General features: G+C 44.4%; 1 protein-coding gene across 1 annotated transcript in view; it reads left to right on the forward strand.

Annotated features, from left to right (window-relative positions):
- The window catches only part of SLC22A16 (solute carrier family 22 member 16), a 28,018-nt gene extending 16,905 nt beyond the window's left edge, over nt 1–11,113 (forward strand). The window contains exons 6-8 of the mRNA XM_060115248.1: nt 2,060–2,169; nt 3,180–3,279; nt 10,916–11,113. Coding sequence (XP_059971231.1) covers nt 2,060–2,169; nt 3,180–3,279; nt 10,916–11,113 — 408 coding nt within the window. The remainder of the gene's footprint in view (nt 1–2,059; nt 2,170–3,179; nt 3,280–10,915) is intronic.
- The last annotated feature ends 2,064 nt before the right edge of the window (nt 11,114–13,177 follow it).

Below are 13,177 nucleotides of genomic sequence, written 5' to 3' on the forward strand. Positions count from 1 at the left end.
AGCCTTTTCAGCTTATGAATATGAAGATGAATTAAGACATATGGATAGAGTATATGCTGTACATAGTATTTTAAATGTTTTCTTTAAAAGTGATTCTTTCTCTGTTACACAGATAGTTGAAAATCTAAGGAAAAAAAGAAATGTGGGGCGGGGGTAGGGGGAAAAGCCTATAATCCCACTTCTGAGAGATGGCCACTGTTGTATTTTGCCAACATGATCATCCTGAGTGAGAAGAGTAGATTGCACCTTCCAGTAATTATCATCATCTTAAACTTTTATTCATTCATGAAAGATCTATCCAGCATCTAGTATGTGCCAGGTTCTTTTCTAGGTGCTGAGGATGTGCAGTAGGTCAAGTTTCTCTGAGTATAGTGAAGAAAAACAAAATAGGACGAGGGATGGAGAATGACTGTGTATGGAGGGGGAACGCACATGTGAACTATTTTATTTTATCTAAGGTGATTGAGGATGGTGTGCCTCTCAGAGAAGGTGATGTTTGATCAGAAACCTGAAGGAGGGAGGGAGCCATGGAGACAGCTGAAAGATATGATGAGTCTTATGCTCAGGATTGTTCCAGTTTAAGTAGTCTTGTTTTTTTTTTCACTGTGGTAGATTAGTAGTTTCCAATTTCTAGTGTGCATAAGTCCCCTGAGGAGCCTGTTTTTAAAATTCAATTTCTTAGTGAGAAACAGTGCCATAAACTACTGAAACGACTTTCACATTCCTGTATTTTGGCAAACTCCACCCCCTAGAACACCTCTTCCACCCAGAGGTGCTCTCCTCTTTCCCCCCAGAATGGAAAACCTGTATTTTCATTCTCAATATGGAAAATATGGTCACTATAACAATACTTTATAATACTTTGTTTTAAATCGATTTAATAATTATTAAGCAATAGTATCTCAACATTTAGATCAAGGCATTTTAAGTTTTGCATATTGTTTGAAGTTTAACTTAAGCTAACCAGTGACTTCCTTTTGTAGTAACGCTTCACTTAATTGTCAGGTTTGGTGAATCAAATGTTTTATGTATTGACGTTTCCAGGTGATTGATATATACAACTGATACACATCAATTAAAGCTGCCTAAGACAAGGAGGTCTCTGCCAATTTGAGGGAGCTTCATCCATACCCTTTTTGTTTGTGTTTTTAAGTAGCTTGCAGTTATATTTGTTGAGTTGATGGCAGCTGTCTTTGAGCGGTGAAGATTTAGGGAAACCCTAGAACCTTCAGGTTCTACGGTGGTTAAGCCCCAGTGGTAATGTGGAAGACAGGAAAGTGGCTGATGGGGATTTCTAGAAATAGAGTACTAACCCTTAGCCACAAATTTTTCCCCTCTAATAAAACTTCTCTCCAAATGGTAATGTCAACACAATACAAAAAATTTTAAGTCCCATTAATTCATTCAACAAATATCATCTACAATAGTAATTAAGGTGACAAGGTGACACTGGTTGCCTTAGTGGAGGCACCACTAAATCTCAGTAACTTCACATCATAGACATTTATTTCTTGCTCATAGAAAGTTCGATGTGGGTGTACCTCGTTGGTGGCTGTGGGAGTGGTGAAGGGGGTGTTTGGCTCCATGGAATCATTCAGGGACTCGGGTTGACAGAGGTGCTGCCACTCCTCACACATGAGCTCCAAGGTCACCTGGGTCTCAACACCCAGCTGGCAGACAGAGGAGGAGAGAAAAGATGGACTGTGGGAGGTCTCTGAGAACCACTGCAGGAAGTAGAACATGTCAGGGACAACAGAAGAAACCATCTGGGAGGGTCTCATTCCAAAGTGTCTCTTCCCAAATAGCTTTTCTTATTTGGTAATTTGAAATCTCCAAGGCTGCAGGGAGGCACAATAAAACTTTCCTCTAAATTTCATAAAGATGGAAAGCTTTTGCAGACCATGCGTCGAGTTTACAAAATAAAACTCTTCATTGTTCTGAAAAATACTGGAGACTTAGAAAGTTTTAAGTAATAATTTTAAGGATTTTCTATTTTTCTTTTAAAAGTATTACCTGATGACAAAATGATGGTCTATTTTGCTAATATATATTTTTTCAGGATTACCATGTTTGGTGTGTAGTGGCAACTATGGCTGGAAAATTTTCCATAGGGGCAGCGTTTGGCCTTATATACCTTTATACAGCAGAGCTGTATCCAACCACTGTAAGGTAAGAGTTACTTATTTTTCTGTTGTTTTCTTGTTATCTTTCACTTATGTGTCATTTGATTACATCTGGCCTTTGAGTATAAATGCTATCTTTCCATAGAAGTTACTGGAGCTCCGAGCTATGGGAGGGTTACATGATGATGCTAATTCTGAATCTGAGGCTTTGTCTATACGTCATTAGCAAGGATATTAAAGAACTTGTTTTGAAATAACACTCTTATTATCCTAAAACCATTTTAAGTCTCAAATACAGTTGACTTAACATCGACTCAAGGCTAATTTTCTCAGGTTGTATCTCTTGATGTCCTGATGTCAGTTGTGTTAGTTTGTTAGGGCCGCCATAACAAAGCACCACAGACTGAGGGGCTCAAACAACAGAAGTGAATTTTCTCACAGTTGTGGAGGCTGGAAGTCTGAGATCAAGCTGTTTGGCAGGTTTGGTTTCTCCTGGGGCCTTTCTCCTAGGCTTAATAAGAGATACTTATTCATGTTGAAGGCACATTCTTTGCTTCCTACTAGACATTCTATAAGGTTTAAATAACTTTTAAAGGAAAGCACATTAAGATATTGCTTGACTTTAAAACACTGAAATAGGATGTTCCATAGATATAAATCTTTTTCTTTCCCAAATCCCCGCTCCATACCCCAAATAAACTGCTCTAGAAGACTGATGTTATCTGCAATATTAGACTCAATGAGTATATGTAAGGGCCTCATCTGCATAGCTGATGATGATTGGTTTACCTTCTTTTTTGGTCTTGAATTGTCTTGAATTATCTTCATGCTTGTTTACACTGCTCTTTCACAGAATGAGAATATAAATCATGAACAATTCTTAAAAAATTAAAGTAAAATTATTTCCAAGTATATTAAGCTAAGTTAAGTTTTACTATTTATTCTCTGCTGGAAGGGTGGACAGGGGCTCTGGGCAGCTGTTCCCTCACTCTCTGCATCCTGTGCCTTTCTTGTCTTCTGTTCTTGCTGCTGTATTAATCCTCTCCGCGTTTCCAGGTCGCTGGCTGTGGGGAGTGGCAGCACGGTGGGCCGTGTGGGGAGCATCGCGGCCCCATTCTGCATTTACCTCTCCAGCGTTTGGATCTTCATGCCACAGGTGTTCATCAGTTTATAGAACTTTACTGAGATAGCAGCGAGGCAGAAGAGCCGACTGCCTTCTGTATTTTTATTTATTGGAAGCCAATTTATAATTCGGTTACGGGGGTTTATAGAAACCTAATTAACAGCTCACCAGCTGGTAAGTAGGGTGGTGGGTTGCTGCTTTTCTTGTTCGTTGACTGCCTTCTCGCCTCTTCCCCATCCCGCCCTGCCTCCCGCTGTGAGCTGTTAATCCATTGCAGCTCTGCCAGCCAGAGCAGGGCCTCTCCTCAGCACATCGTGAAGCCGGGACTGCGCAGGGAGAGCTCTGGTCTCTGGTCTCTCAGCCTGCGCCCCTCTGTCTGGATCCGCAGGCTGCCTCTCACCCCCAGCCCTTGCCTCTGTGTTCCCACCGTGTGACGGCTGGTCAAGGCCAGTTCTGGAGGCTGCTGCTCCCGGAAGGACCCAGTGGTGTCTGCTGGAGAGGTGTAGGGATCTGTGGTTTCCAGCTTCACCGAAACTTGAGGGGCTCTTCACAGGCAAGGCTGCCTGCGTGCTTCCTCCTGGCTCCGGCAGTGTGAGCCGTCCTCCTGGTTATGAAGTGTGCGAGGGGTTCTGTGCAGTTTGCACGTGTCCTCATGGCCGAGCTGAGAGTTTGGGAAACCACGCGGAGCACTGTTACACACCCGGGTCAGGAGGAGGATGGGGGGAGGGGAGGGGGCAGGGAGATGGGGACAGTGGGGAATGTGGGGGGTGGCCTGAGGGGCTGCACCACCTAGGGGAGAGCCCTGAGTGTGCCGGCCCTCCCTCCCCCTCCAGGCTCCCTCTCCGGGACTTGGTCCTCGTTCTCTCTAGGCTGTTCCCTCTGGGGCTCCTCCTGTGCTCCTGTCCTCTTCTGATTGCTTCATTCTCCAAGAGCCATTCTGGCTGTCTTTTTCAGTCCCTGCGCGGGTGACCTCTCCTGATTCTGACTTCTCTTCCAAGCTGCAGACCCACTAGCCCCATGGATAGTCTCCCCGGGCGACTAAACAGCTTCACCGTTTCCCAAACCCAGCCGGCCGGTGACTTGCGTTTCCTCCACCTGTCTCCGCTCTGCGGTAGGAGTCCGTGGCCTGCAGCGTGACACTTGAGCACCAACTTTTTATTCTCCCACCCCCTCCAACCTACGACACCGAGTCCTCTCCTTCTCTCTCACAACCAGCCTACTCACCTGCCTCCAGTCCAGCCCCTCATCACCGCCTGCCTCCCTGGTTCCCTCCCTGCACACGCCCCCGGCCCCATCAGAGTAGTTTGCTGAACCGGAGCTCTGGTCCAACTGCCCTTCACCTCCAGAGCAAAACCCAAACTCCGCCTGATACTCACGGCCTTTCCAGATTGACCCCCTGCCCATGTTCCCTATTTTGTTTTGTTTCCTCACACACTTCCCCCTCCTCTCCACACCCTGTTCTCATTCATCTCCACCGGCCTCCTCTGCCCGAACATCCCCTCTGCAGAGAATGCTCCTCCCCGCCCCCCAAACTTCGTGTACTTTTTTTTTTTAAGAGAATAGGACCAGTTTTATACATTCTGTAGCCATGAAAGTAATGTTAAAACCAGAAAAGCAGATAAGGCTAATTGACTAAACCAGGACCACCTGTGGAGGAGAGAAGGAGCGGCTTCTGGGGTGCAAGCAGTGTTTTCTTGTGGGTGATCAAGACCATGATGTGTTTGCTTTATAATTATTTCTTAAACTGTGCATTTGTTTTATGCATTTAAAAAATTATATCATATTTTATGGTAGATAGGTAGATAGACAGATATAGACCTTTTTTTTTTTTTTTTTTTTTTCCTTTTTAAGAGGTAAATCCAAGAACTTTTAGGACCCAGCCTGCCTCAGAAGCTTGCACTCCATCTGGGTCAGAGCCCTGAGGGCTCCCAGGACCGTAAGATGCGTTAAGGCAGTGATTTCTTCCCAGTATGTCTATGAAGTCCCTTTCACAGGGTCTTCCTGGGCTTCGTGGAGAGCAACGGCCTCACCAGGTTCTTCTGGATGAGGGTGTCCTGGAGGTTTAGTGGCTGTGACTTGCATGGCTGGGGAAATGAGACCAGAGCTGGACCCACTTGCCTCATTCCTAGTTCGTCCTCCTGCACTGTCTCTGTCGGACGACTAGTGGAAGGCCCAAAGCTCTAGGGGTTTAGATGAGGCAGCTAAACCTCTTTTAAGACCAGAGCAAACTCCACTTCTTTAAGAAGCCCACCCAGATCCAGTGATGCAACCTCTCGCTTTCCCAGGTCTGCATAGTATTTCGTGTGTACCCTTTCCGCAGCCCGCTGTCGCAGTCTGGCTGTATTATTCACATGTATGTCTTTGTCCGCCAGTTAAATTGTTGAAGTCTTGCAGGATAGGGCATTTTATGTACCCACAACTGGGTCCACCGGAGCATTTCTCTCACCTTGCGTGCCATTCATGCTATAATTTACTTAATTTACTTTTATTTTTATTTTTATTTTTTTTGCGGTACGCGGGCCTCTCACTGTTGTGGCCTCTCCCGTTGCAGAGCACAGGCTCCGGACGCGCAGGCTCAGCGGCCATGGCTCACGGGCCCAGCCGCTCCGCGGCATGTGGGATCCTCCCGGACCGGGGCACAAACCCGTGCCCCCTGCATTGGCAGGCGGACTCTCAACCACTGCGCCAACAGGGAAGCCCTTACTTAATATTTTAAATCAAATAGAATGGCTTTTAAAATTTAGCTTTGCCCTAAACAACAATAACAGTGAAATCATGGGTGTTATACTAGTTACATGTTTTTCTAAAATACACTAACAATCTCATAAGTAGTAAAACAAATTGTTTGAGACATCCTTAAAAAAAAAAAAAATCACCAGGCATATACACAGGTGGTATGCGTCTGCTCTTTGGGGATCATTGGCTCAGCATGGTTCTCTCTCATGTCCCAGGAACAGGCACTCAGTCAAGTTTGCTTCATTGGGGGCGTTGGGTCTGGCCTACACAGGAAGGAGTTTTGGAGAATCCACCACTCTTTTTAGGTCACAGACTTTTCCAGAAGCATCTCCTTTGTGCTAGCACTTTATGTTCATTGTTAAATAAATAAAAGATAAAAATGGAAAAGATGGGCCTCCCTGGTGGCGCAGTGGTTGAGAGTCCGCCTGCCGATGCAGGGGATACGGGTTCGTGCCCCGGTCTGGGAGGATCCCATATGCCGCGGAGCGGCTGGGCCCGTGAGCCATGGCCGCTGGGCCTGCACATCCGGAGCCTGTGCTCCGCAACGGGAGAGGCCACAACAGTGAGAGGCCCGCATACCGCAAAAAGGAAAAAAAAAAAAAAAAAAAATGGAAAAGATGTTTTTAAAAATAAGCTAAGACACACAGAAGAAGATAGACAAATCTATAAAAGCAAACTGCTATAAAATCACTAAAACAAAATAAAGATTTTTTTTAAAGGACATCCATAACGGTCCATTATGGACTACAGAGTTAAAAGGGGTTTTTAAATTTTATTTAACAGGTACTTAAATAGTGCTTGTTATGTAACAAGCTCTATTTTTTTTTTTTTTTTTTTTTTTTTTTTGTGGTACGCGGGCCTCTCACTGTTGTGGCCTCTCCCGTTGCGGAGCACAGGCTCTGGACGCGCAGGCTCAGCAGCCATGGCTCACGGGCCCAGCCGCTCTGCGGCATGTGGTATCTTCCTGGACCGGGGCACGAACCCATGTCCCCTGCACCGGCAGGCGGACTCTCAACCACTGAGCAACCAGGGAAGCCCACAAGCTCTATTTTAAGTGCTTTACGAGAAGTAGTCTTCACAGATTGCAGGTACTGATTTTGTTATCCCTATTTAAGTGACAGAACTTGGGTTCAAACCCAAATACTATGCCTTTTGCATAGGTCAAACAAATAAACAGTCCTAAAAGGGATGCAGAGAAATAAGTTCTTCCTCCACCCTGACCCTGGTACCCCCTTCCCCAGGACAACCTCTGTCAGCAGGGTCTTGTGTATATTTGCAAAAGTATTCTGTGAAGGTACTTCCTTTGGATGTAGTAGATGTTACTTGTTATTTTTAATGAGTAAAAAAATAAATTATTAAATTTCTCATTAAGCTTATTCATGGGTGTCAAACTGCCTAGGGAGCCAGTATTTTCACTTTGAGGAATAGAAATGGTAATCTAGAAGATAAGCTTATATTTTCTCTTTCAAAAAGAAGCACATGAAAATCATTCCTTCTGTTGCTTTTATTATCAACCATCATTTTTTTAGTAATCTAAGGAAAAAAAGTGGACACCTAATTCATATCCTGTTTGTATTCATGAACTCATTTGGCAAAGGTTGAGTGCTGATTTTGAATTAGCTTCCCTGCTAGGTGATAAGCAGCAGAGATGAAAGAAATAGCATTTGTCCTGAGAGATGTCCTGTCTGGTGCAGAAGGCAGAAGCCCCAGAGAAGAGGGCTGTGGTAGGGAAAAGCTGGGGTTATGGGGTTGTAGGCGAGGGCTACCAGCCGAGGCTAGGGCCAGAGGGGAGGTTTCTCAGAGGAGGGGGCTTTAATCTGTGTCTGGAGGAGCCAGTGAGAGTCAGCAAGGTGGAGGAGGAGAGAAGGGAGTTCCACGCGGAGGAAACAGGAAGGCAAAAACTTAGAGGGAAAAGGAACTTGACCAGTTTGAGTTTGGGTGCAAGCATTACTGCTAACACCCAGGGTGGGTTGAGGGAGCCAGGAGATATGGGTGAAAGGATGGGCAGGATCTCAAAGGAGAGCAGAACAGAAGAACATTCAGACCTAAAGTTGGGTTGGAGAGGACAGCATGGAAAAGTTGTATCCACAGGACCCATGATGAGTTTGCATATGGTGGAGAGGGGCAGCTGGAGGGATGGGAAGGTTGTTCTCGGGGCTGGAGGGAACCCGGAGGAGGAGCAAGATTGAGGTGGGGAAGGACAGTGCACTTGAATTGTGGGTGATGAATGTGAGGTACCTGCTTGACGGCGGAGGCTGGGGGAGGCGTCCAGGAGGCAGGTCTGGAGCTCAGGGGACACCCCCATGGGAGGTACAGATTTGGGAGTCAGCTTATGAAGAGGTGAGGGAGACTGAAGAGCAGAACCCTAGGAATGGTGGCGTTTAAAGCCTGATGGGAAGAGGGGTCCAGGGCAGAGACTGAGATGCAGTAGCCGGAGAGACAGGGAGGTGACCAGAGCCCCAAAGGAGGAGGGCAGGTGAGGAAGCCAGGACAGGACAGCGGCTAAGAAAGAGCAGAACAGGAAAACGTGCATCGGGTTTGGCAGCTAGGAATCTGTGGCCTGGGAAGAGCAGCTTCTGTGGGTGGTGGGAGTGGGCCATGCTGTGGGGAGCAGGATGGAAGGAGAAGCAGTGAGCGCTGTGGAGAGGATGGGCTGGGGGCTGCAGTGGGTGTGAGCTGAGGCAGAGGACCTCTTTTGCTTGTTTCAAAAGACTCGAGAGTAGTAATGATAGCTACCAGTTATTGACTCCTTAACATAAACCAGTCCCTGTTTTGAGTGCCCTAAATGTGTTACTTAATTTAATCCTTTCAACAGTCCTTTGGGGGCAGGTAATAGTATTATTTCCATTTTACAGATAAGGAAACTGAGGAGCAGGAAAGTTAAGTCACTTGCCCAGGGTCATACAGGTCGCAAGTACAAGTTCCTGGGCAGAGTGGGTACAGAAGTTTTAAGAGGCTCAAGAACTTCTATTTTTACCGAGGGAAGCTAGCCAGTGGAAAGGAAAGGATCAAACATCAGTGAGAATTGGGATTGACATATACAGACTACTATATATAAAGTAGATAATCAACAAGGACCTGCTGTATAGCACAGGGAACTCTTCTCAATACTCTGTAATGACCCATATGTGAAAATAATCTAAAAAAGAGGGGGGGCCTCCCTGGTGGCGCAGTGGTTAAGAGTCCGCCTGCCGATGCAGGGGATACGGGTTCGTGCCCCGGTCTGGGAGGATCCCATATGCCGCGGAGCGGCTGGGCCCGTGAGCCATGGCCGCTGGGCCTGCGCATCCGGAGCCTGTGCTCCGCAACGGGAGAGGCCACAACAGTGAGAGGCCCACATACCGCAAAAAGAAAAAAAAAAAAAAAAAAAAAGAGGGGATATATGTATAGGTATAACTGATCCACTTTGCTGTGCAGCAGAAACCAACACAACATTGTAAATCAACTATACTCCAATACAGATCTTTTAAAAAGTTAGATCCAATTGATGCGTTCCAAAAAAACAAATCAGCGGGTAAGAAGGGAGGTCTACTGATGGAGGAAGACTCCACCCCACTGGCACCCTTCCACCTCCCACCCGCAGGAGGAGGTGAGAGACGACAAAGGCTCCTCCTGGCTGGGGTAGGGGGTGGGGGGAGGGGGGAGGTTTTTGGGATGATTATAGTGGGATTGGGGGAGCTGGCCAAGGGCTGTGGGAGACCAGATCTTCTGCTGAGAGTGAGAGAAGAGATGGAGGGTTCTGAGTTTGTTTAGTGCCTGACTATTCTTACTACCAAGTTAAAAAGGAAAAGCCAGTCTTGTCTTGGATCTTCCATTTGATTCTATTTCTTGTTTAGACTTATTCAGTGTTTTTCAGACCCTGGCAGAGGGCTCTTCTGGGGTTTCTACGTCCTTTGCAATGTCACTTTAGATTCTGTTACTGCTTCTAGGCTTACTCATGTATTTCTAGATTTAGGTTGTCAGTGTTCTGCAAACAAAGTAAGAAGCTGTCTTCCCGGGTCACATCTGTTAGTGATGTGGCCTCACAGCACGTCATAGTTGCACTGTGTCTCAGAGGCTGTAAAGCACCAAGTGTGCAGACTTATCAGAAAAAACATGCCTTAATTTATTTTTATGGGGTCTTCCCAGGCAGTATTTTTTGCTAAAGGGGTTTAAATTATGTAAGGACAAAGTTTTTACAGACCATATAGAGATTTAGTTCTAAAATCCACCCAAAATCTACATAGTGATCAACAGAGAATAGATGTGCAGACTTTAGTTTTTAATGTGATTTGCATTTTTAAAAGCAAACACCTTGGTGCTAGTCTAAAAGTTTGCCTTTTATGTGTCAAAACCTGGAAAGTTAAGAAATACTGAATTTTTACAGGAAATCACTTGGACCCACCCCTCCCCTATAGTAGCAGCTAGTTTCCATTGCCTCTGTTTTGTTTCCCCCTAAATTCTGTAGGTTTGGGTTCATTGAAACATTCATTTGTGCATGCATGCATTCATTCATTCCCCACCATTTATTGGATGCTGATAGCATGTCAATTTTGGGGGCCAGGGCAAGGTTGACTAAGACAGTGTCTGGCCGTCAAGTCCAAATCCAAGTCTCTGGGTTTCCCCATGAGACTCTGGAGTCTGGGAAGACAGGGCAGGGACTTTTTTTCCCCCTGTGTAGCTCCTAGGACAGTGCCTACATGAGTAATAATGCAGGTAGTAACTGGGATTTATTTAGTAGGTGGTTAATGAGTGATCAGATTAAGCCTAGTCAACAAATTAAAGAACCCCTGGACCAGCATAAGTAACCAAAAGGTCTCACTGAGGAATAAATGACAACTGTTAGGTCAAATTCAATTCTATTGCCCTCTGAAAAAGGTTCCGAAATGATTATTCTCTGAAGGATACCCTTCTTTCTCGATGTGTCACTTATTCTTTTTTTAATTCCTTCTAGTTGCTTGTTGGGACTTTGGCCTTCGTGAGTGGAGTGCTAACGTTCATGCTTCCAGAAACCCTCGGGAAGCCTCTGACGACTACTTGGGAGGAGACTGAAAAAGAGAGCAGTTCAGGCAAATTACTTTCCACAACCGATAATACTGCGTTAGAAAATATCGCAGTGGTTAACTCTGAGGATTCTGGTCTTAATAAATAAATGTGCCAGACGTGCTGTGTAGCACCTGAAATATTGTTTAATGCTTTTGTATTGGAGGAATATTATTCTCATCTCCTGCATGTCATGTGTATGTGTCTTTTTTTTTAATTTTGTAAGAAAGTTTGAAACAATGGTTTTGTAAAAGTAGAAGAAATAAAAAGCAAGATGAGAATTCGCATTTTTTTTTACACTGCTTTCTTATTGCCACAAAATATTTTTCCGTATTTGTTCTTCTGTGTCACTGATTCTTGCAGGCCTGAGGGACTGCTATACACTCCCTTCAGTATCAGGATCCCCTCCCCGCAACACCGGGACTGTCGACTGGGAAGAGGAGGGGGCATGTGAGAGTGTGTTTCTTTTGACAAAGCCACTTGAAGATTCTATTTCTGATATTCATTCCTCTCTTAGGAGAATCATAGCTCTAAATTCAAGTTTTCAAGTCATTCAGAAATGCCCCATCAAACAACACTTGTCTAACCATAAAAATTATAGCTACACAAAAAGATATCTTGCTTTCCAGCACCCTGAAGGAAGAGGGCTTGAATATGCAGACACATGTGCTTGTGTTTGGCCCAGTTAAGGGACACACATCTGCTAGGGGCCAGGAGTGAGTTTTCTAGCCTAACAGTCTGATTTTTCCTAAATTTACCAAATTCTCTCCATAAGTCTCATTCCCTGTACATAGAAGCTGTGGCATTTTAGTGTATTGCAAACTTTTTTTTTTAAGGGAACTTGATTTTTATTTATTTATGTATGTATGTATGTCTGTGTTGGGTCTTCATTGCTGCGCGGGCTTTCTTTAGTTGCAGCAAGCAGGGAACTACTCTTTGTTGTACGCAAACTTCTTATTGCAGTGGCTTCTCTTGTTGCAGAGCACAGGTTCTAGGCACACAGGCTTCAGTAGTTGTGGCTTGCAGGCTCTAGAGTGCAGGATCAGTAGTTGTGGTGCACTAGCTTAGTTGCTCTGAGGTATGTGGGATCTTCCCAGACCAGGGCTTGAACCTGTGTCCCCTGCATTGGCAGGTGGATTCTTAATCACCGCGCCACCAGGGAAGTCCCCAAACATTTTAAGTTTGTAGATCATCTAAGCAATTGACATCTGGATGTGTTCCCAATATTAAAAATTTTTTTTTCATTTATTTCTGATCTGATTTTTATGATTTCTTTCCTTCTGCTAACTTTGGGGGGTTTTTGTCTTCTTTCTCTAATTGCTTTAGGTGCAAGATCAGGTTGTTTACTTGAGATGTTTCCTGTTTCTTAAGGTGGGATTGTACTGCTATAAACTTCCCTCTTAGAACTGCTTTTGCTGCATCCCATAGGTTTTGGGTTGTCGTGTCTCCATTGTCATTTGTTTCTAGGTATTTTTTAATATCCTTTTTGATTTCTTCAGTGATCACTTCGTTATTAAGTAGTGTATTGATTAGCCTCCATGTGTTTGTATTTTTTACAGCTCTTTTCCTGTAATTGATATCTAGTCTCATAGCATTGTGGTCAGAAAAGATACTTGATACGATTTCAATTTTCTTAAATTTACCAAGGCCTGATTTGTGACCCAAGATATGATCTATCCTGGAGAATGTTCCATGAGCACTTGAGAAACATGTGTATTCTGTTGTTTTTGGATGGAATGTCCTATAAATATCAATTAAGTCCATCTTGTTTAATGTATCATTTAAAGCTTGTGTTTCCTTATTTATTTGCATTTTGGATGATCTGTCCATTGGTGAAAGTGGGGTGTTAAAGTCCCCTACTATGAGTGTGTTACTGTCGATTTCCCCTTTTATGGCTGTTAGTGTTTGCCTTATGTATTGAGGTGCTCCTATGTGGGGTCCATAAATATTTACAATTATTATATCTTCTTCTTGGATCGATCCCTTGATCATTATGTAGTGTCCTTCTTTGTCTCTTGTGATAGTCTTTGTTTTAAAGTCTATTTTGTCTGATATGAGTATTGCTACTCCAACTTTCTTTTGATTTACATTTGCATGGAATATCTTTTTCCATCCCCTCACTTTCAGTCTCTATGTATCCCTAGGTCTGAAGTGGGTCTCTTGTAGACAGCAT

Source organism: Mesoplodon densirostris, chromosome 12, assembly GCF_025265405.1.
Source record: "Mesoplodon densirostris isolate mMesDen1 chromosome 12, mMesDen1 primary haplotype, whole genome shotgun sequence".
NCBI lineage: Eukaryota > Metazoa > Chordata > Mammalia > Artiodactyla > Ziphiidae > Mesoplodon > Mesoplodon densirostris.